Raw genomic sequence first — 23,039 nt, forward strand, 5'->3', positions numbered from 1 at the left:
GGCAAGCTCCGTCAAACTCGAACAGCTTCATCAAAATAAGACTTCACGTTTCCTGTTTGACCTTCAAAGTAAAACCTGTATGACGAGTAGATTGTGGTTTTTTTGTTTGCGCAACAGAAATATATAAATTAACATTTAATTCACTTCAGTTATTTCAATGAATGTGTTTTTTGTTCTCACAACAATCCACATTCCCCCGCCACCCGTGAGCACATGTATTATTTTGAAAGGGCTGACAGGATGCTCCCCTTTGATCTACCCTGATAAAAGCGCCCCATCAGCTGGTGGAGCAGAAACCAGTGCAGGTGTCACCTGTCCGGTCTCCATGTGTCTGCTCCGCGGCAGGATGCTCGTTCTGCAGCCCTCCAGCCGGACGTCTGGATGAGGAGCTTCATGGAGGAGAGAGGAACCTGTTCGACACGATGAACAAAGTTGGACTTATTGGAGTGCTGCTGCTGCCTCAGGTGAGAAAACACACACATGTTAATGAAATATAATATAATAATAGAAGTTGGACTCAGCTTTCTGGTTTTTCCCAGGTAAAGTCCTCGTCAGGTTGTCATCCTCACGTCAACCTAGTGAAAGAGGAGGAGAAGTGCCTGAGAGATGCTCTTCTCTACGATTCACACCGAGCAGCAGGTGAGGGTTTTAAAATGTGCAACTTGTGTTTTATCGCATAAAATAAATGGATTTCCTGCTGAATGGAAAGTTACATTGAGAAAATGGGAAAATGTATGAATGAGCTGCAGAAATGTGAGGCAGTGTTTCAGTGGCGCCTAGTGGCCGTGTGATGTAATGCACCTAGTAAAGCACTCATTAAAATAGTTATTTGGAAGTTGCATCAGGTTTTCCCCTGCATTTAAAAACATGAAATTAAAGCCAAAAGTTGCGTTTTATTTTTATTCATAATTTTCTTTAATCTACTTCCTCATTTATAATCGTAAATACGAATAAAACGTGTAATTTCTGTTCCGTCTTTGGAGAAAACAACGTCAGCAGCGTGCACTGTGAAGGAATGTGGGATCATCTGAACTGCTGGCCTCCCGCTTCTCTCGGGGAAACCGTCGCTCAACCATGTCCAGAGTTTTTCAATTCAGAAGGTGACACACACACACACAGACACACACACACACAGAGACACACACATACCCACCCATTATGTATACAACATCACACTGGTTAATTATTTCCCAGGGAGCTCATTTGTTTTTCGAGACACCTTCTCACACTCTGGGTCTTTATCCAAACACTCACCCATAAAATGCTCGTGTACACAGCGACGCTGACTAACACGTTCAAGGGCTGTGTTTACATTGGGACGAGGACAGTGATTGATTACTGCTTTTTGGTTTATTGCTGCTTCTCAGGGACGGTGCATCGCAACTGCTCCGCCGGCGGCTGGACGGACCCCCTGGTCCCCCACGAGGACGCGTGTGGCTACTCCTTCAACGAGACGCTCCCCTTCCTGGGAGAGGTCGGCTTCACTGATGTGTTTCTACCCAATGTGCCTCTCTGCCTTCGGGCTGAACTTCTAAGAGCATCGTTCTGTTTCTGTTTGTTCAGTCCTCAGATTCTCATCTGTACTTCTCCTACGTGAAGACCATGTACACAGCGGGATACACACTGTCCCTCATCTCCCTCACCATCGCCATCACCATTTTCTGTCTGTTCAGGTACCAGACTTTAACGCTGTGTGTCTTCAGGGCGGTTTGTGTGTATATCAGCAGGACTACGCAAAAACTACTGAACCGATTGTCTTAAAACTTGGTGGGAGGGTGGGACACGGGCCGAGGAAGAAACATTTAACTTTTAGAGTGAATTTCTCAACAAATAATACAGAGATCTTCATGAAGAAAAAAGGCCAAGATGATTTGGCTTCACTTTTAGGAAGCTGTCACGTCATCCATCTTTAAATAGAATCTACTCTAGGTGGGATTTAGTGTGGATTTGTGAATGAAAATTTAATATCTTAAGGGGGGATGATCTTAATTCAGTTAAACATTAATTTCAACTATACCAAAGTATATTTTGCTTGTGTTTAATATAAACAAGTGCATATTGTATGTTTACAATAATCTTAAAACTGTTCAGGAAGCTCCACTGCACCAGGAACTACATCCACATCCAGCTCTTCCTCTCCTTCATCCTGAGGGCCATCTTCATCTTCATCAGAGACTCGCTGCTGTTTACTAATGAGGAGCTCTACCACTGTGACCACTACCCGGTATGAGGAGATGACCAGTGTCCAAAAAGATGGTGCTGATGAATGTCCAGGACGCTCGCTCACCTTTTGTCTCCAACAGGTGGCGTGCAAGCTCGTCCTGATGTTCTCCAACTACTCCATCCTGGCCAACTACAGCTGGCTGCTGGTGGAGGGCCACTTCCTGTTCACGCTGGTGAGCCGCTCCTTCTTCTCGCTGAAGAAACACCTGGTCTGGTACATCGTCCTGAGCTGGGGTACGGACACACGAGAAAACACTTTGTCAATAAAGCGAATACAGACTCTGTGGCAGTTTGGATTCAACCCAGATGTTTGTGATCACGCAGGTTTACCGGTGATTGTCATCGTCTCCTGGGGCTGTGCCAAGTATTTCTATGAAGACGAAGGGTAAAGAGAAAATCTGTCATTCACTTATTTTATTATATGAATCATATATAATGTTTTTACTGTTTTCTTATTTCTTTGCAGCTGTTGGGAAACCAGGAGCCATGAGTGGATTTGGTGGATACTTCGAGTGCCTGTGCTTCTGACGATATCTGTAAAGATTCTCTCTTTTCCTTCAATATCTCATTTAAAAACCTCACATTTTATAAAACACACGTATTCAACCTTCTCATCAATGTCAGCAGTGATAGCTGGTTGCCTGGCAACATCACAGTGATGACAGGACACCAGGGAGTGAATCCAAAAATAGTGCAACACATGACACCAGAGTAAAGCTAGCTGTTTCCCTCTGTCTCAAGTCTTTATGCTAAGCTAAGCTAACCATTCCAACTCCTCATCTGACTCTTGGCAAGACAGTGAATAAGTGTATTTAACAACTGAAGTATCGTTTGGGGAACAAACCAGCAACAACCATCGTGTTCTCACAGGTTTTCATCATTTCAGATGAATCTCGTCTTCTTTCTGGGGATTCTGAGGATTCTGGTGAGCAAGCTGAGGATGCCCGACACTCAGAGGAACGAGTTCAGTCAGTATAAGTGAGTGTGGTGCTCACACTTAAAGGGGTCAAAGGTACCGGAGCAGAAGTCGTCTTTACTGATGAGGGACAGTGTTTTCCTTGTCTTCCCCCAGGAGACTGATCAAGTCCACGTTCTTCCTGGTGGCTCTGTTCGGTCTGCACTACATCCTGTTTGTCTTCCTGCCTGTGGAGGTCAGCAGCCTGGTGTTTAAGATCTGGACGTTTGCAGAGCTGGCTCTGTCCTCCACACAGGTACACGAGCTCAAACAGTTCACTGAGAATAATGATCGATACAAACACACTAACGACGCCTGTCTGTGCCTCCACGTCTCTCAGGGGTTTGCAGTCGCTGTGCTTTACTGCTTCATGAACGGAGAGGTAGGAAACTGTGAACAGCTCCTGAGTGAAATGTGAGGTTTGAATAACGTGCAGCGACTTGGGGATGTTGTTTGAAATTCCAGGTGCAGCATGAGATCCAGAGGAGGTGGAGGAGGTGGAGGCTCACTCAGCTCCTGCCCGCTCGGCCCAGGCAGCATCACGGCTCCATCAGCCACAGCGCCTCCCCCCACACCCAGGTCACCCTGCTGCTCTGCTCTCCAGGCGGCCCGGGCACCGCTGGGCTCCCGGTGGACACGCTGGAGATGTGACTGGAGTTTGGGGTCGTGATGACAGAGCGGAGCCTACAGACAGTCCAGTGATTCTATCTGACGACTGCGGAGTCTGAACTGTTTCAATGTCGTCATTTGACATTTGACCGTCAAATGACGGCAGATGAAGTTTGAGAGTTATTGGGGTTTTAAAGTTTGTATAATCTAATGTAAGCAGCTGCACACATTAAAAAAGAACTGGTCAAAGTTACTGCAGTAGAAAATAACATATCCTGTTGGATGTTTTTATTACGACTGGGATTTCTGCAGCCTTGTGCGGGACAATGTGTTTCTAACGGGGTTGAACTAGTGGCAGGAATGGAATTAGTTGGATATTTGGTGTTTCAGATATTTTATAGGGCAATTCCAGCATTTTTCGACATTAGACATTTTACCAATGCATCAGTAAATGAATGATTCAGCATTCTTTTACTGTTAGATTCTAAAATAGGAGTTAAACGTCAATGTGAAACATTTAAACCTGAAAGATCCAGATTGTCTTTGTGATCGAATTGCCCACAAATACAATCAGTCCTCGAAATAGGATTCTTTGTTTTTATAAATTATTTCCAAGGAAAATGGTAAACAAACAAAAAAAACACCCTATCTCGACTTCCATCAAGTCTCAGGGAAATTGGAGTGAGGCCCACAGATCAAGTCTTTATTTTTCAAAGGCAGCATCTCTGTAAACAGATGCTCGAAAACTGTTTATACATGGAAAATCTATATAAACACTACATTAGCACTTCAGGGAGTCGATTAACATTTAAGGAAACACACACACAGAGTTGAGGCTGATGGAAAACAACTAACCCGACTGGATTATTTGACCTGCTGACACTTCCTCTGCTAATTTAAACCTAACTGCTGCCTGTTTGCTTTATAACTAGCAAACTGACACAGTAATAAACCTTCAGCGAGGAAAGAGTGTTCCTTAAATGTTCAACTATTCCTTAAAAAAACATGCATCTTCAGTTGTTCTCTTGGTTTTTTAAACAAATTAAGTCTCACACATGGGAAAAAAAAAAATCAGTCTTGAAGGGTGGCCTCCAGTTTAAAGCTCCTACTGAGAAAACACAGGAGATATCACAGCGAACATAAAACAATACTAGAGAAGAGAAAAGGGCTAAATTCCGTATTTCTCCTTTAGTTTCTCCACCTCAGCAACATAGGCGGCCATGGCTTCTTCTTTGGTCATCCCTGTCGGTTCAGAAACACAAACTGTTGATTGGACTGTTTTACATGTAAATATGTTTTTATTTAATAGTGGATTTTAGACAAATCTGACCTTTTTTAGGGATCCACGCATCCCACTTTAGTTTTCCTACGAAGTTGAGAATCCCGGGACGTTCTGTGGACGTAGAATCAATCATCTATCATTTATTTTTCATTTTTTAATACCACACACACACACACACGTCCCACAGATGAGCTATTAGCCTCTGCTGCAATAACATAATGTAAAAATACTCCAATACAAGTACAAGTACTGCATCAACAATGATACTGGAGTATGTATTATTAGCTAAATGTATGTCTGTGGATAAACTCAGATTGTGTCAGATTTGGTATCACTCAGAAAAGGACACCAAACTCGTCAGACCTCATTTTTGTCTCAACCCCACCCCGGCCCTGCTGCACCTCTCTCTCCCTCTGTCTCTCTACCGGCACTGGAGCAATCAGTTTGTTAGAGTTTCTCTGTGAATCCTCCGACATTAGAAACCTTTTTTAAAACCAGTAACTCACCGTGGTCGACGTCACCGACAGTGGACTGCTTGTATAAACCGTAGAGTTCAGACAGCTCATCTTTTCCAGGTCTTTCCTTCAGCACCTTCGACTCCTCCACTGCTTTGAGGAATGATTCCTGGAGCTAAGAGAGAAAAGATCTTGAAGACATCTCGAAACACATTTTTAAAGTAGAGCGATTGTTCCACAGTCAAGACAACAAGCGTAGACTCAACACGTGAAGCGACTCAGACACATTCCTGCTCGGCAACTCTCTCATTAACGTCCCTGGGAGTTCACTTCCCCTTAGAGGTCACTTAATAACACCACAGCAGCACTGTTTCACAGTATTAAACTGAAAAGAGAGCCCAGGCACTTACCGTCATCCCAGGTGTCCGTTAACACTCGTCCTACTAGTCCTGCAGAGAGGTGGGTTTGTCTGTTTGGAAGCACAAAGCCGGAAAGGAGGATTCTCCAGTCAACAAAGAAAGTGGTGACTCAGATAAGGGAAGTGTAACATTAAGACTCCACCTCTTTTATGCTCTGATTCACCTGGAAGGTCGAAATACCTGATAATCACGTGTTACCTGTAGGAAACGCTGCAGGTTTTAAGTTACATTTACACAAACTGCAAAACAGATACTTAAAGAACCTTTTTTTTTTTTTTTTTACTTCAAAACCTTAGAAGAAACGTGAACTGTTAAAAAGCTAAATGTGCAATATCCATGTCAAGGATAATGTTGGGGCGACGAGGGAAATATTATTCCTTAGCCACAAGATGGCAGCATCCACAAATTTAAAAAACAGCTTCACTTGTTCAAACACAGACAATCAGATGAATCAAAGCTGGAAATAATAAAACCTAGATATGTTTAATCCTCACACAAAACTGATGAAGCCTCACAATGAAATGAAAACATAATGGTGAAAGAAATGTGGGAAAAAATATCTTTATTCTGCATTCTAGAAAGGTCTATTAGTATTTTTACATTCATCTCTTTATGTTAATACGGCGACTTCTCTTTCAGCCCCTGCAACGTTTTAATTTAGATTCAGAAAACACGTTCGTCAGGTAACACTGTCGTCTTTGGCAAGAACACTGGACAGATCAGTACAACACAGGAAAATAATCAGAGACATGTTAAATAAAGAAGTTGATGGAGTTTTCTTGTATCAGTGAGGGACTGTACAAAGTTATTTTAGGGCATTTGTGGTCGGAAAATGTCCGACGATGTCACTACATAATACAACAGATATGTGAATATTAATGGTAATTAAACGGACAATATTCCAGATGACTCTTTGAAATTCTTTCTTGTACCACTTCAATATCGTTGTATTATTTTGAAAAGGACGGGGCGGAAGTTCACAGAGAATATAAATAATGTCAGTGATGATTGTGCTTTTTTAACCAAGTAAAATACAATAGTTTGAATGATTGTAACATGCTTTTGAATTTGTAGTGCAAAAAGCTCAACAGTGACATTAAACAACATGACCTGATTCACTTTGGATTTGGACCAAACGGCACAAAAGGCTGTTTGATAAATAATCTGTACATCAGAGCACTGAAGTACGAGCCGAACAAAAACTGCATCAAAACCTTTGAATCAGAAGACGAAACGTGAACAGAACTAAAACTCTGCTGTTCTGCTTCAGTGATAAATTCCTCAGCAGGTTCACTTCAAGTGTAACAGAGAGTGATTTGAATAAATTAGGACAGAAACTAAAACTTCTCTTCAGTCCCGGTTTGAAACTCCAGGGAATCGAAAGAAAACAAGAAACTGATTATTTGAAAGCATAGTGCAATAAAGTCGACCACTCTGGTCCAATGTCTCTATAGATCTACAGGAGAATTAGTTAGAAAGTAAACTAGAAGCGAGCCTGTGATGATAAATCATTTATCGTCCGTCTCAGAGTGGAGTTTATATTCATGAGTGTGAACAGAGAGCTCCACTCCTCCACCTTTTTGTCAGGAGCCCCTCACACATCACTGACGTCCTCCAGCCCGTTGCAGTCGCTGTCCGTCAGCGTGAAGTGGATGTGCTGGCTCCTCTCCCAGCCGCGGCGGATCTGCCGCAGCCGAAGGGCCACGCAGGGCAGGAAGAGCGCCAGGCGGCCCAGCAGCACCGCGAGCGGGAAGATCAGGACCAGTACGAAGGTGGGGGGCAGGTGGAAGGGGTACTGGTCCGGAGAGAAGGCGCGGTTCCAGCCGAAGAGGAGCGTGTGGAGGGTGGCCATGGACAAGGCGCAGTAACCCAGTGTGGACTGCAGGGGGTGACAGAAGGGCTTGTATTTGATGCAGAAATATAACAAGACAAACCTCCTCAGATTAGTTGTGTTGTTTAAAACTCATCTGCTGCACAATGAAGTCATTTCTGTGAAATAAAACTCGTCATATGTTATTAGTACATATTATTTAATGTAATGTGGGGACCACTGTTATTGAGCAACTTCTAATGCTATAAATATGGGTAAAGAAGTTTAGGGTTTGATTATACACTTTAGAGTTTACATATATTTATTATATATATTTACAGAGACACAAAACACCCAATCAATTCATAATTGGAGTATATTCAAAAGCAGATAAAATGATGATTCTATCAATTTTGTTTTATTCTGAACTGACCACAAAGTTTGTTTATTTTTAAAAACCCAAACCACAGATATATTTATCAGTTGTTGGTTTGTACGAGCAGGAAACGTACAAGTAAAACTGTATCATGTTTGAAGTAGTTTGACACGACACGTTATTCATTAGAATATATTCAAAATACACCTGCAGCCACTTCTCAGGTCAAACTGATAGTGAGCGCCCTCTGCTGGATCCAGAGGCAAACTACTTCAGAGGGTCTGATGAGCTTATTGACTGTTTATTATGAAATTCACTATAGTTCAAATCTGAGCTTTTACCCCCACGTTCAAATGAATGTTCAAACTTTGGATAAAAAGTGACAGCCCTGTACTTTTTTGCTGGAAATCATAAAACATTAAATCATAATTTAGAACACAATAATGACATATATTTAAAATATGTGCTGCTCTGGAAAAGACTATTCCAAAAAATACATTTCAAGTATTGTACAGACTAAACCAAGGCAATGATCAAATATTTTGAATCAATATTTATCTACCAATATGAGGTCAGATTCCAATAAGCATAGTTTTTACGTCTGGGTTTATTCTCGTCCTCATCAGTGGTGTTAACGTAGTTAAAACTTTTCTGAAGTGGACGTTGTTCCACCTTCAGGGACTAAGGTTAAGTTTTATGTGTAGTTGGTAAATACTGAATGAGACTGATGCCCAAACACACAAGCACGCGCACGCACGGCTGGGCAGGAAGCTGCCTTTCATCACGTATGGTCTCGGCACATGACTAATCTGACTGTCAGCGGATTACAGAGAGATGAAAGGAGAAAAAAAAACTGCTCAGATGGACCTCGAGACCGGGAAATATGGAGGGCAAGATGAAGGAAGTCAAGGAGGGCGGGGGGGGAGGAGGAAGTGAATGAGTCACAGCACTCCTGATGGTTCTGTCACAGCCCAAGTTTAACGCCAATTCTGGGGCAGCTGCAGGAAGACGAGGAGTCATGGTGTTGGAATGTGTGTGTGACTGCAGGACCATGTGGGAAAACAACTGTCTACACATCAGCCTGACACCTGCCTGTCTACATGTCAAGCTTTGCGTGTGTGTGTCTTACCCTGCAATCCATTTGGCAGCATGTATTAACCTGACATGTCCGTGTGTGTGTCTGTGTGCGTGCACCTGTATGAAGCTGAACTCCCTCCAGTTGACAGCGTTGGCCACCGAGGGCAGCGAGGTGACGGCCAGCAAAGAGAGCAGCCCGAGAGCCATGATGCCCACCGAGAGGTACAGCTCCATCCTCCACACGTCCTCGTCCACCCACGAGTCCTCCACCCCCGCCTTCACCTGCACAAGGAAACAACAAAGTCAAGAGATGTTGGTTCACATGACTTATGACCATGCAACGACACAAAAGATGCATTTATCTCCTTCTTCTGTTTCTTCCTCTCACCTGTTTAAAAGCGGCGTTGAGCAGTTTGTAGCGAGCCGACTTTCTCATGGGCAGACACAGGCTGTAGATGGCGTGCAGAGCCGCGCACAGGAAGCTACACAGCCCAAACTGCTTCCTCCTGGTCAGCCAGCGGTCCAGCCAGCTGGGGAAGCGGTTGTACTTGGTGCACCACCACAGCTGGAGGTAAGCAGCGCACAGACCCGGCAGGTAGACCAGCGCCAACATCACCAAGGCCACGGAGGGAAGGGTGACATTGACGGTCTCGATGGGCATTTTGTAGAAAACACTCTTCTCTTTTTTGATGAAGGGATGCAGGACGTCACGGAGGAAGTTGTACAAGTAGAAAAAGATGAACAGCGACAGAGTGCAGACGATGGGAACGCACCAGGAGGGAAACAGGTAGAAGGGGAGGTTTTCGATCTCCAGAGAAGAGGAGAGGTGGCCCATGTCGACGGGGACGAAGCCCATTCTGCGACACAGCTGCGTCACTGAGTTCTTGGCATTGGGGTGGTCACTGCAGAGGAAAACCTGAGGAGGACAGTTGACCGGTAAAAGAAAGTTCAGAGGTCCTCACTAGAATTCTCCCTCATTGAATCTGAACCACAAGGAGCTGCTGTTGTGTCCCTACCTGCCTGCTTCCATCCCGAGGGCCCACCTGGAGATTCCAGGCCGATATGGTGTTGAACCCTTTCACCACAAAGCTTTCGGGAAACAGATCGGCCAGCTGGTGGGCATTCGAAGGCCCGTCTCGGTTGATCTGCAAACCGTTGCTGACGTCCACCAGCGTCTTCCCCGCTAACGCCGGCTTCAACTGCAGCAGCGTGGAGTGGTGCTCGGGGAACACGGCAACAAAGACCAGGTCTGCCTGAGTGGCTGCCTCCATCTGAGACGTCAGCTGGAAGACAAAGACTGAAATGGTCAGGAGAGGAGTAGATGCATGCGAGAGGCACGTTGTAATAATCACAGAGACATTATTAGATATTAAAATAATTGTCAGTGAAGTATCAATAAATAATCATCATCCAGAAAATGATAAAACTTGTATTTTGGGGCTTTTGAGTCGTTTGTTATTCTTAAATGTTTCTTATTTTACCCTGAAATAAACAAATATTTCCCATTTAATTTCTTAAACCTCTTTTACACGGGAGTGAACGCTGATCGTTTCCCCATTGTAGACAAAAGCCAGATCTTTTATTTTATTTTGAAAGACCATGACTTTTATCATCACAAACTGCCTCAGGAAACATTGCACAATGAGGATATAGAAAGTGAAACCATAAAAATGAGGGATTGACTGTTTTATACTGTTCCCATAGCACAACTGTCTATTAGCTGTTTATACAAGATAAAGACAACAGCTATTATCTCTAGTGGGAAAAGTCTGAGTAGAGATATAATTATCACCCTGAGCAGAGAAACAAAAACGGTAATTATATGGTGAGTGTGTCAATGTCACTGTGTGTGTGTGTGTGTGTGTGTGTGTGTGTGTGTGTGTGTCACCTCGGCGTCCTGCGGGAACAGAGCCAAAGAGCGTTTGGGGTTTCGACTCCCCACCACCACGCGGTAGCCAGAGGCCACCAGCCTCCTGGCCAGCGAGCGGGAGAAGTCGCCCGTGCCCAAGATGCCAATCGGGGCGCCGGGTTCAGACATGAGGGCTTCGAGATGTCTGGAGGCGCCGCCTTCCCCTCTGCCTCGCACCAAAGGCCTCGCCATGTCATCAGGCATGATGCACTGACAAGGCTGCAGGGAGAAGATGGGGGGGGGGGGGGGGTTCACGTTATTTACATTCACATTGGTTACTACAGTTTACAACCAAGACACAGAACAGAGGAATAAAAGCTTTTAGGTGTTATTGATGTTTATTTGTCATTTACTGACAGAAACTTCATTCATCCAGCATGAGGCCTGGAATAAAATAAAAGTATAAAATGTTTTTTTGTAATTTATTTTAATTGGCTTGTGTCTGATCCTTATTATAACCCAGATTATGGATTCCCATTAGGTGTCAAATGTTCTAGATCCATTACTCTGCATTAATAATGAAATAATAAAACATATTTAACATGTTAATTTTTCAAGTCAGCCATTCTGAAGTCATGATCCTCTATAACCTTTAATCCCCCCCATTAGCGGTTCGAACATCAGCACTGGAAATAGTCAAATGGGATTTTTATGAATATGCTGCTTTACTTATCCTTCACTTTAATGCCGAATTTACCGCAACAGCCCCCGGATCTAGAAACCGTTTCACGTCAAGCTTTACAATTTATTAAAATCGAGCGACACGCGATCAAATGTTAAAACGCATGAAATCCAGATTGGGTTTGGGGTTCGCGTGGTACAAGTGGCGCGCTGTCCTTGTCCTTAACCCGGGTAAAGTTCCCCCGTCACACACAGCGCGACACCAGCGAACCCACAGCAGCTTCACCACGAAATAAAAACCTTCGAAGTTCCAGTTTAGCTCGTGTAACAACTTAAAGAGTCGCGCCAAGTTGTTTACGCTCATTTACTCACCGCGGGTTTCTCACTCTGCGCTGCTTCCTGATAAGATGACGCAACGGCCAAAGCCCCGCCCCGGATACGCCTCCACGTGTGGGTGAAAGATAAAAGAGACGAGACGGTTCCGCCACTTGGCTTCGATAAGAACACGAAGTTTATCTCTTCTATAGGGAAATTATCTCTAATAGATCATTTTCATTTAAAGAAATATATTCTGTCTGTTTAGATTAATCTGGTTAAACTGTGTTTACGTCCATTAGGACAAAAGTGGACCAAGAACTGAGCCCTGAGGCACCCCACAAATTATTTTCGGCCAACATTCATATTCCACCTAAGGATTTGCTGAAAAGAAATTAGGTGATCACATAACTTTTAGTCTCTCAGGTCTAAATTCGTGTTTGTTTCCATGCTAACACACAAAGCTATGAGATGGTGTTTTAATCATTAATTTAATTATTTTCACATCTGACTGTAGAAGCGATGTATCTGATGAACTGGCCCCGGGATTAGGATAAAAACACAAAAGTGAAATTGTGTTCAAAAGATCACTGACTGCAGGTTACACGCTGTCAACATGACTTCATCATGTCTGCCTTTGCCACTTGCTAAAGGTTGAACCTCCCCCGGCTCGCGGCGCTGCATCAGTGTCACCACACGCAAACATACATACACAATCTCACACACACACACACACACACACACACACACACACACACACACACACACACACACACACACACACACACACACACACACACACACACACAGACACACACCAAATACATGCTCTCTGTTTCACCCTCTCTCTGCAACATTTGTCCTTGACAGCTATATCTGATTTTGCGTTTTTGCATTTATACGTATTGATTTCTGATGAGTCCCATTCATCTTACAAGTCAAATCAGAGGATCCACTGGGGACAGATTTCAGCTTATTACTGTTGTTTTTCTGTACAGCTGTTTTTAGATTATCCCCCCCAATCAAAGGAATTGACCATATCACTCATCCAACATGCAACAAGTCCAGTTAATGAGGGCAACGCGTACTTAATCACGATCCACAGCGTGCAAGTGGGTCCGATGTGAAATATCATGGCAGACGAGAAAAGGCAAGGTCATCAAGAGTTAGCCGGGGGAGGACAGGTACAGCGATGCTCACATGTGACAGGGCTTCACTGTCAAACTGCTGCACGGATGAAGACATGGATGTGGACATGGATGAAGACTTTCAAGGGCAGAGGTGTCTCCGGTGCCCTTCATCACGGGATTAGGGTCACGTGTTGAGACAGGAGCTGATGTTGCAGGTTCTCGGGGACGTCTTGTTGTGGTTCAGCGAAGGTCCCGGCACAGATTTACAGCTGTTACTGCACCGTGACATTTTAAATCATTTAATATGGTTTTGATTCATCCTGTGTTCCAATCAGACTGGTTCTCGTCCTTTCTCTGGTGACCTTGGGCAGATGTTTGTTGGCTGGGACCTCACCACCGTGGCTCCATCCCCCGATCGCCACTGTGCAGACTCTGACTCCCTGTCGGGGATATTTGAAATGGAAATATTGTATTTTCTACAGCGAGCTACAAGATCACTCTTCAGGTTAATCTTCTCGACAGTTGCGACATAAAAATGCTGCTCAGACATTTTTACATCAATATCAACAACACCAATATTGAGTGGTATGACACTCAATACAGCACATTAGCCCACCAAGGCCAAACAACCCTACAGGGGGGGTCTGATAACCTATATTATTCATAGTTAAAGAAAGTGAATTTCATCTGAAACCAGTGAACAAACAGCAGACTTTGCCACTAGGAATGGAAAAGTATAAAACAAATTAAAAACTATACTTTATCTGCTCTTTTGCAGCGTTGGTGTTGATTATTATTTTGTACTTTTGCTGTTTATCGTACGTTTTATAACGATTGTAGGATGTATCGCTGTTGATGTTGTCTGATGTAAGGTGACCTTGAGGCACCATTAAATAAAATGTATTATTATTATTATATTATTATTTCAAGGTACCAAAGGCCGCCTTACAGAGTTAGGAAAACAATAAAATATTCATTGAATGATTAAAGCTGATCTTTAATAATATATTATATTCAGGATTATAGCTGTTATACTTCTGTTGTGTTTTATCTATTTAAATGTGTTTTTATTGCGTGTCAGTCCTTTGATCTCTCAGTGCCACCAAAAGCACAGAGGAAACCGTCTTCATGTTTCATCTGATCACACTCGGAGAAAAGTCGGATATCAGCTAATGATGGACTCATTTACTTCTCTCACCATACGGTCGTGTGTCACACGGCGTCGCGCTAACGTGCAGCGTTACTAGAAACATTGCAGCGCCTCGGGGCCGCTCCAGTGCATAATGTGCACAGTGTGTCGTGCATGGCTCATCATAGCCTGAAGATGCAGTTCACTGTACTAATCCTGAGTAAAGGTCATCGCTGCAGTCATGAGAGTCGGGAGTGCAATGTGCTCTCTGTGCCTTTCTGCATACTTATTTCTGGGTGTTTTGTTTTGCAGAGGATTGTTGCATTGTTCATTTTAGAAATCCGTAGATAAATAAAGACGGCATCTCCATCTCTACGCCCCCTGTCCTCGATTTCATTTCTGACCCGGCTCTCATGCCTCCTCGTCTCACCTTCAGACACGAGCTGCAGCCCGGCCGCAGCCGTGTTCTGGGGCGTTAGAGCTGAGCTGAGCACAAGTTGAAATTGCTTAGAGAGGAGGGGGTGGGGGGGTGTCGGTGTGGGGGCTTGCACCCGCGGGGCTTCGGCTAAGCCTGGTCTCCGGCCTCTGAAGATTTCTCCACGGCGCCTTGAGCCCTAAAGCCGCTGTTGTAGATGTGGTGCCTCTGCTCCAATTCCAGGTGCTTAGCTCCCGAAGCATAGTTTTGAAGTATTTTAGGCCCTTTGGGGAATTTTTTTGAGCTTGAGGACAAAATCAATAGCTGCTTTTATTTTTCAATGAGCAGAGGCCGTGTTTATTGAGTGTCTCAACAGCTTTGGCAATAACCAATGAAAGGCATTAATATTAGTCGTATTCAGCTGATGTGCTGATATACGCCGCACGGTTACAAGTGCACAGGGGCCTCACTGGGGAAAAAAAGAGGCTAAAGAGGCATTTAAGACAAATCTGTATGCAATAGAGTAATGATTGCTTATATGCAGCATGAATTGTAATTGGCTGGAATCTAAATTCAAGGCCGGCGGCTCGCCCACCTCGTGGAACAAGACATCAAATATGTCCCTGAAGCCAAGGGCTGGAAGTGTCGACAGCCCTCTGACATCTCTGGTCCATTTCCGGTATATATTATCTGCCTCTCCCCCCCTGGTCTCCTGCTCTCACCCCCCCCCCCCCCCCCCCCTGTTACTCTGTGTATGTTTGTGTGCAGTGACCAAAGCAATTGGTCATTTGATGTCAGCGAAAGTGATCCTGCCCTCAGCCATTTGGGCTCTGACTTTGAAAAGACCCTGCATGGTGTTCTAGTCAAATGCTTTCCTGTAGCTGCTGCTACCACAAGTTCAAACTATGCTAAATCTGACTTCGTTCGTGACGGAAAATAGAGGAAGTTGACGTCTTTAACGTCTTTTTTCTGTGATTTAAAATCGGAAGCCCATTGGATGCAGTTCCGGAGATTTATCAGGACATTCGTCTTTGACAAGCTCCTAAATCAAAATCCAGCGTGTATGCAAATCGATGCATGTGGGACGCCCCCAACAGATAAGTGAAGAAAAACCGTCTTTAACACTGATTTATAAAATGTGAAATGGGTTAGAGTTGGACATAAATCCAAAAGTGAGGAATTTATGGATCTGTGTAGGAAACCGTTAAAGTCCAAAAGGGGAATGGATGAATAAAATGTGAGGTGATTCTGACCCTTAATGTATTCAGCCCCTAAGAACATATACACGTCTCTATACCGCTGAGATTCAGGAAAATAAATATGCAATCATGTGGCATTATATCTTTATGTATATATGCATGGATTTATATTTCCAGCTGTGAGACTGAGGTGTTCAAGTTTATACTGAGTGCCTGTTTTTGTTATTTGCTGAATCATATTAAACCATTTGGTGCCATGTTGAATAAACATTATTGTGCAGAGATGAGCAGGCACATGTGACATCCGCAGACTTGCAACTTTACGCACAGGCTTTCACAAGCTTTTCTTGTCAAGGTAATGAAAACCAACATGCACCTTTCCTGCTAGGCATTTCAAAATAAAAGCCCGACTCCTAAAGATGCTGCAAGTCTGAGTTGTTAGTCTGAGGCAGTGATGTAAATAAACCCAGATAATAGCAAGCTCTGCACCAGACCCTAAAATAAATAAAATAATGAACTGAGCACTACAGTGGGCTCTGGATCAGGAGTAAAGAAACCAACTGGGCCACAAGAAGTTAGGGACACACACCCAGGTCTGATCATCCTGTGGGGGTCCTACCTTAGAAGAGGGTGTTGAAATCCCCGTTGACATTTAGGTATACGACAAAAAATACGTTCCTAACATCCACTGGTGGTCGCTAACATCTGCGGAAGACTTAGAAACACACAAGGGATATTCACCATCTTCTTCCACGTTCTAAAACACCTTCCTAAACCACCTCTTAAATATCCAGACCTTAAGCTGTGTTCAAATTTATATTTTGATTGTTTAATTATACCACAGATGTTTCCTTATGATGTTCTCATCAATGCAACTTTCAGGTTGTAGCTGCAGGAGTTTTGTGTAGAGTCATATGACAAAGCATCGTATTTTCTAGGTGTCATCATGTTTTCCTTTGTACAACCTTACTCTGAAAGAGCTGAGCCATCTTAAGGCAGTCACGTGAACGTGCTGGAGTAAGACGCACAACATTTCCCCCTGAAACACACTGGATTAGACGTATAAAGGTGGACAGCAGTGGAAGGACATCTTTAACTTTAAGTAGCAGTGACACCACAGTGCAGAAACATTCTCCCTGTGAGCCCACTCCTCTTCTGCTTTTGTTTTAGTTTGGAGGCCAGACCCCGTATCTTCCGGTCTCATCACTTGTAACTTTGACAGCTGGACGCAGCTGTCCGTGCGCTCGGATCCATCCAGCCCAGACGCGCCCCCTCTCCCCGGTCACAGCCGCTGCCCAGGGGCTTGGAGCCGCCACAGCTGGACGGAGGGATGCGCACTTAATTAACCTCATCCTCTGTTTTTTCTCTCCTGAAAGACCCCCTGTCCTCTGCCACGATTCCCCCCCAGAGCGGCTCCACGGATTTCCTGTCATCCATCTGTCCCCGACCCGCGCGGAGGAAGTGGTCGGTGATATTCCTGGTGACAGTCGTCGCGATGGTTCTGCTGGCTCTGGCCGTCGCCGTCCCGTTGCTGCTCCTCCGCACCCCCGAGACCTCCGGCCATTACTACGAGATGATGGGCACCTGTCGGATGGTCTGCGACCCGTACAGCCCCAAACCGGGAGGCGCCACCGCCATGGAGGTGATCCAGAACCTGAACGATGTTGCGCCACAGCCGCCCATGGCGCAGGGGGGTCGCGGGGAGCCAGGGCGACCGGGGAGACCGGGACCCAGGGGCCCGCCGGGAGAGCCGGGACCACCAGGTCCGAGGGGGCCACCGGGACAGCGCGGGGACAGTAAACTCGCCTTCCCTGCGGTAGCCGGATCCGCGGGGGCTGAAAGCGGAGTATCAGAGGCTGTGAACTCCACCATCAGCAGCTTCAGGATCGCGTTTTACGTGGGTCTGAAGAATCCGCACGAGGGATATGAGGTGTTAAAGTTTGACGACGTGATTACAAACTTGGGGAACCACTACGATTCGAGCACTGGGAAGTTCACCTGCCATGTGTCCGGGATCTATTTCTTCACCTACCATGTGCTGATGCGCGGGGGAGACGGGACCAGCATGTGGGCCGACCTGTGCAAAAACGGACAGGTAACAAACACGAATAATATCCCCACTCAACTCCAACAAATGTCAAAATGTGCATTTTACGCACAAAAAACGCACGACTTCACCTCAGGTTTTTATCTATTTTCCGCCTGAACACGACTTATATACCTGCATATTCAGAACTATAATGAATTCACAATAGCACCGGTGATATTTCTGGTTCGATCCAACAATGCCTGAATGCTCCGTTTGACAGTGGTGCTCATGCGTAAATTCCGTTTGGATGCCTGATTTCAGGAGTCAGACATGAGGCTCATCAGTCATTATCACTAGTTATTATAGGTGACACGCAGGGGATTACATTCAAATGCAGAAGATGACAAAGGACATATATTAATTTATTCTATTCAAGGGTCCTGTTGTATAATTTCCCTAAGAACCAGTATTCTCCTTCCACTCAACAAAAGCTACTTTTGCACCACTGCTGCTTCCCCTTGCCCCTGAGGCATCCATGAACTTTCCAGCTCAGCTTCTATTTCTGTAAAACTCATCCCAGGGAGTCGTGTCCCCTCTTCTTTCTTTCCAGGTCCGGGCCAGTGCCATAGCTCAGGACGCAGACCAGAACTACGACTACGCCAGCAACAGTGCCGTGCTGCACTTGGACTCTGGAGACGAGATCTACGTCAAACTGGACGGAGGCAAAGCCCACGGGGGCAACAACAACAAGTACAGCACCTTCTCCGGCTTTATCCTGTACCCCGACTAAACACACCACAGTGGCTCTGTGGACTGAACATTGTTTCCAGTGAAGTATGTGGTTGAATATGTTTCTCTTCTTTTGAACATAGGTGCCACATTGCAACTGTGTGTTCTGTTTACTGCAGTGGTTCTCAAACTGGCTTCTGAACTGAGGTGCATGCCAGAAAAAAAACCAGTTTGAGAACCACTGATATAGTGGGATATCTTTTTATTTGTAACTAAAATACCTTGAGTTCAACTGGAGGCTGCTGTCGTCAGAGAATACGTAATATCAGTCAAATTGTTATTTAGGTTCCTTTGAATTAAAGAGAAGAGCTACTGGCTGTTTCCGGGCTCAGAGGTTTGTGCAGTGCGGTCGTCCACGTGATGTTTGGAAATCGAGGCACTGAATCAAAGTCACACACAGAAGCTTTGATCGCACGAATTCTGCACAAACACTGGATTTACGCACAGAAGTGAAGCTAAACTGCGCAAATTTTACACCAAGCTCAATTCTGACCAACGAATTTGCAAATGAGGAAATAGACGGAGCCCAAAATGTCTTTTGAATAAACTTAATGTGTCATTAGGAGCTAAGCTAACTCTTTAGTAGCTCTGTATTAAACTAAGTGATGTACAAACATGAGAACAACATGCTCATGACGAGGGCTCACTGATTAGCATGATAGTGGTTAGCTCGCCATTTATAAACTAGCCCATTGCATCACTAAGGCTACATCCATACAAAAAACATGTTGCTTGCTGTGAGCGTATAGAACAATGGAAAAGTAAGAGGATGAGTTTTCTCCTTCACCGCTGGGACTGCCTCATCTTTTCCAAACGGGGGCAGCAGCGTTTCCGAACTCCTCAGTTTTAGACGAGTGAAAACTCTACAGGGGTTCTGGCAGAAGTAAACAAGCCTGCGTGGCAACTGGGATGCGTTTCAAAAGTAAAACGTGGTCGTGTGGATTTAGCCTGAGCCTTCAGAGATACTGGATCACTTCCATTGTGCCACTTTCTGATGAGATCTGGCCTCAACTGTCGTAACTAAAATAGTGATATGCCCCAGCCACTCTGTTTTAGAAGCCTAGTCAATGTAGAAATGAATGGTAAATGGACTGTACTTATATATAGTGTATATCTACTCTTATCAACCACTCACAGCACTTTAAACTACAGGTCACATTTCATGGCCCAGCCGTCAGACGCGGTTTAGGATTCAGCATCTGGGCCAAGGACACTTTCACACACCGACTGGAGGAGCCAGAGATCAAACCGCCGACTTTCCAATTAGTGCGGAATCCGTTTTACCTCCTGACCTCCACAGTCTGCAATAGTAATTTTGTTTTTTTTTTCCATAAAAGTAAGCACATCCTCAGTATTAGTGCTTTCTTATTCCCACCCCCCCCCCCCCCCCCCCCCCCCCTTGGATCAGGATCTGTTTTCAAACATAAGATCGACTGAGATGTTCTGATGAGATTGTGCCAAAGCCGACAGGTGTCACATTTTAAATGCATCGAGTACGTTAACGAAAAGTTCCGACCTAGTACTTTGATCCACAGAGCTGTGGTGCATTCAGTGGTAGTCAGTGTTTCACCAAATAACCCTAATAACAGCAATGGAAACTTACAAATGGATGTCACGAAAATAATACTGAATGGTTTCTACTTTGCTCTCATATATGCCAATAAATATCGTTTGACAAGAAGTTTGCACTGTGTCAGTATCTCTTACATCTGAACCTTCATCAGGGCAAAAGGGGGGGGTTTACAGATACAGACATGTAGTGTGTCTGAATGTGTAGCAGTGTGTTGTAGCTGCCTCTCCACAGCCAGTTGTTCCAGGTGCCTCCCTGAATGTCCTTTGTGCGACTGTAGCTCGCAGTCATTTTTAGTCAGTGAGCCATGGACGCCATTCTGCTCCCCGGCGCTAAGTCGGATGGGGCTGTTTTTAAATCTACACTGAGGTCCTCACATCCAGCACAAACTGATGCTAAGAGTAATATAGTTAATACATGGAACCACTGTATGAGACTACATTTTTATAAAAGGAACATTAAGGTGGTTTCAGACGGGAAAAAGATCTCAGACAACAGGAAAATGTCCTGAATACTCAGATGAGGGGCGGCACGTGGGTAAAGCGTGCAGGGGACATGATGTATTATACTGGATTACTCTGGACTTTCTCCTGCTGTATTCACACATGGGCCCAGTCTGACAATTTCCAGACAATTTCCCGGGGGGGGGCGGGGGGGTACTGGGAGGAAAAGTTCAAGAAATTGTCCCGAGCAACACACACACAGCCCCTCTGGAATATTTAAAGAAAACAGAGTTCAGTGCATGTCTGAAAGCATCTTCAACTACAACAAACATTTCTGAAATGAACGCTTTTCTTTTGAGGAACAGCGATGTCTCTGAGCAGCTGCAGAGCCCAGGGTGAGTCTCCACATGGCTTCTTGTGAACTAAGTGCGGTGACAGTAAACATCAAGCTTCCAGGCTCCAACACGTCATCTCAGATATTCTCAGAGACGAGCGGGTGCAGGCCGGTGGCTGCCGGCTCTTCTGTTTCACTTCTGATTAACTTGTCCTGAGATTCACAGAGGCTGCAGCAGACTCAAATATTGCTGTAAGCCTTCATTAAGATGATGGCTGTTTTGTGTGTGTTTGATTTTTTCCCTCTCTCTCTCTCTCTCTCCTGCCCATCCCCGCAGGAACACACAAAAACAGCTGTTTACACACCCCTGCTGTCAATTTAAATGGAAATCATGTAAAACAAATATTAGCATGTCTGGTTAGATAAACCTCTATTAGGGTGCTGGCTGATTTTTCCTGCAGCCGACGAACTGACTCTGTCCTCCCCGGGAGGGACTGTGGTATTCTGCGGCTGCTCAAGGGGACAAATTGTAAAAAATGGGTGACAGTTGTCGCCAGAATTTTATGACAAAAAAGGTTCATCTGGTGAACATATATAGAAACTGGAGTAGATACAGGGAAGAAGGGCGTTCGTGAGTGAGTGGGAGATTTCAACTGGTCAAAATTTGAAGACATTCCCCAGAGGCAGAGTTGAGACATCGCCCACGAGGATTAATTGGTCACACGACGTAGAGATTATTTAATGACACGATAGCCGGGCTGGATTCACGTACATCGCTTGAGGTGATAATCGTTCAGGAGGGTTGGGAAATGTGGGAACGGAGTGATGATGTCACCAGCGGTACTGTTTAAAGATCAGAGCAATGACGAACTTGTAAAAGGCTCTCAGCTGCAGACGCATTTAGGATGAAAAGTGGAGCCGCTGACACCAACTGAGACATCAGCAGCGGTATGTGTCACTGGCTGCCAGACAGATATACACACACACACACACAGACACACACACACACAGTCACATACAAATAACAACACAATAGATGATCAGGCTGCTCCATCCCCCTGGTGTGGGTGACAGTGAGGGATCGCTGACTGACAGACGGAGTAGCACATTTTTCTGATGGATGAGATAAGTCGGACAAGGCCTCACACACACACACACACACACACACACACACACACACACACACACACACACACACACACACACACACACACACACACACACACTCAACACACACAAACACACCCTTTGTGTTCAGGGGAATTTGACTTGACAGGCAGCCGAGCAACAGGCATCATGTTGGAGTAATGATAGTTTTTCACCAGGCAGTGTGCTGCTGAGCTCTGCCAAGTTGTGTGTGTGTGTGTGTGTGTGTGTGTGTGTGTTTTGCCAGTTGCAGCTGCCACCTTCATTAACTAAGACTTTTTTTTAATTAAACCCTGTGAGTCTAATCTTATAATAGAGTTTGAGACGGCTGGACCGACCATCCCGCTGCCCAGACGTGTGTCCCCGGCAGCGAGCAGCACTGTGTGATTGCCGTATCACCATGAAAAATTGCTGATGACAAAGCTGCTGCGCACAGGCAGCCAATCATCAGGACATTTTTAAAACCTCTCCTCATTCTTTCCCTCCACCGACTTTCTCCCCACGATGATTGATCCACGTTCATGTCTGAGATGCAAATGTCGCTGTGGCATGAGGGAAATTTAAAGCGGGAGAAGTGGAGGGACCCGCAGAGAAGGAGAGAGCTGAGAATGGAGGGGGGGGGGGGGTGAGGGGAGGGGAGTATTGTATTGTAATTTTTCTTTTTCCTAGATTTACATCAGTCTGACTTTTCAGAGGGAGAATTGTGTCTTATGATTCTCACTTACTTGGCTCATAAAGGTGCACTTTGCCGCATGCTGAGGACGACGGTGTCACCTCTGGAACACAGATGGAGTGTGGCTGTCA

At 44.9% G+C, this 23,039-nt stretch overlaps 4 protein-coding genes across 6 annotated transcripts; 2 read left to right on the forward strand and 2 right to left on the reverse strand.

Annotated features, from left to right (window-relative positions):
- The first annotated feature begins 295 nt into the window (after nucleotides 1–295).
- Nucleotides 296–3,829, forward strand: LOC117775430 (secretin receptor). The gene is made up of 13 exons (XM_034608558.1): nucleotides 296–464; nucleotides 540–639; nucleotides 984–1,100; nucleotides 1,368–1,474; nucleotides 1,564–1,673; nucleotides 2,092–2,224; nucleotides 2,304–2,457; nucleotides 2,548–2,608; nucleotides 2,690–2,759; nucleotides 3,110–3,201; nucleotides 3,296–3,434; nucleotides 3,519–3,560; nucleotides 3,644–3,829. Exons 1-13 carry the CDS (start codon nucleotides 423–425, stop codon nucleotides 3,827–3,829), a joined length of 1,353 nt encoding a protein of 450 aa, XP_034464449.1. The 5' UTR covers nucleotides 296–422.
- Nucleotides 3,830–4,390: 561 nt separating this feature from the next.
- On the reverse strand, nucleotides 4,391–6,079 carry LOC117775466 (acyl-CoA-binding protein-like). Its single transcript, XM_034608650.1, has 4 exons — nucleotides 5,935–6,079; nucleotides 5,576–5,693; nucleotides 5,118–5,180; nucleotides 4,391–5,029 (listed from the first exon to the last, which is right to left on the reverse strand). The coding sequence occupies exons 1-4, from the start codon at nucleotides 5,938–5,940 to the stop codon at nucleotides 4,956–4,958; spliced, it is 261 nt and encodes an 86-aa protein (XP_034464541.1). The 5' UTR covers nucleotides 5,941–6,079; the 3' UTR covers nucleotides 4,391–4,955.
- Nucleotides 6,080–6,485: 406 nt separating this feature from the next.
- Nucleotides 6,486–22,984, reverse strand: steap3 (STEAP family member 3, metalloreductase). Of its 3 annotated transcripts, none has more exons than XM_034608500.1 (6): nucleotides 22,961–22,984; nucleotides 11,095–11,334; nucleotides 10,223–10,489; nucleotides 9,595–10,122; nucleotides 9,324–9,488; nucleotides 6,486–7,822 (listed from the first exon to the last, which is right to left on the reverse strand). In XM_034608500.1, exons 1-6 carry the CDS (start codon nucleotides 22,967–22,969, stop codon nucleotides 7,538–7,540), a joined length of 1,494 nt encoding a protein of 497 aa, XP_034464391.1. In that variant the 5' UTR covers nucleotides 22,970–22,984; the 3' UTR covers nucleotides 6,486–7,537. The 3 variants fall into 3 exon arrangements, with proteins under 3 accessions (XP_034464391.1, XP_034464400.1, XP_034464382.1); XM_034608509.1 differs by lacking the exon at nucleotides 22,961–22,984 and adding an exon at nucleotides 12,109–12,168; XM_034608491.1 differs by lacking the exon at nucleotides 22,961–22,984 and having other exon boundaries at nucleotides 6,486–7,308; nucleotides 7,509–7,822.
- Nucleotides 17,065–19,554, forward strand: c1ql2 (complement component 1, q subcomponent-like 2). The gene is made up of 2 exons (XM_034608618.1): nucleotides 17,065–18,019; nucleotides 18,564–19,554. Exons 1-2 carry the CDS (start codon nucleotides 17,420–17,422, stop codon nucleotides 18,741–18,743), a joined length of 780 nt encoding a protein of 259 aa, XP_034464509.1. The 5' UTR covers nucleotides 17,065–17,419; the 3' UTR covers nucleotides 18,744–19,554.
- Nucleotides 22,985–23,039: the final 55 nt, after the last annotated feature.

This window comes from Hippoglossus hippoglossus, chromosome 2 (genome assembly GCF_009819705.1).
Source record: "Hippoglossus hippoglossus isolate fHipHip1 chromosome 2, fHipHip1.pri, whole genome shotgun sequence".
NCBI classification, from domain to species: domain Eukaryota; kingdom Metazoa; phylum Chordata; class Actinopteri; order Pleuronectiformes; family Pleuronectidae; genus Hippoglossus; species Hippoglossus hippoglossus.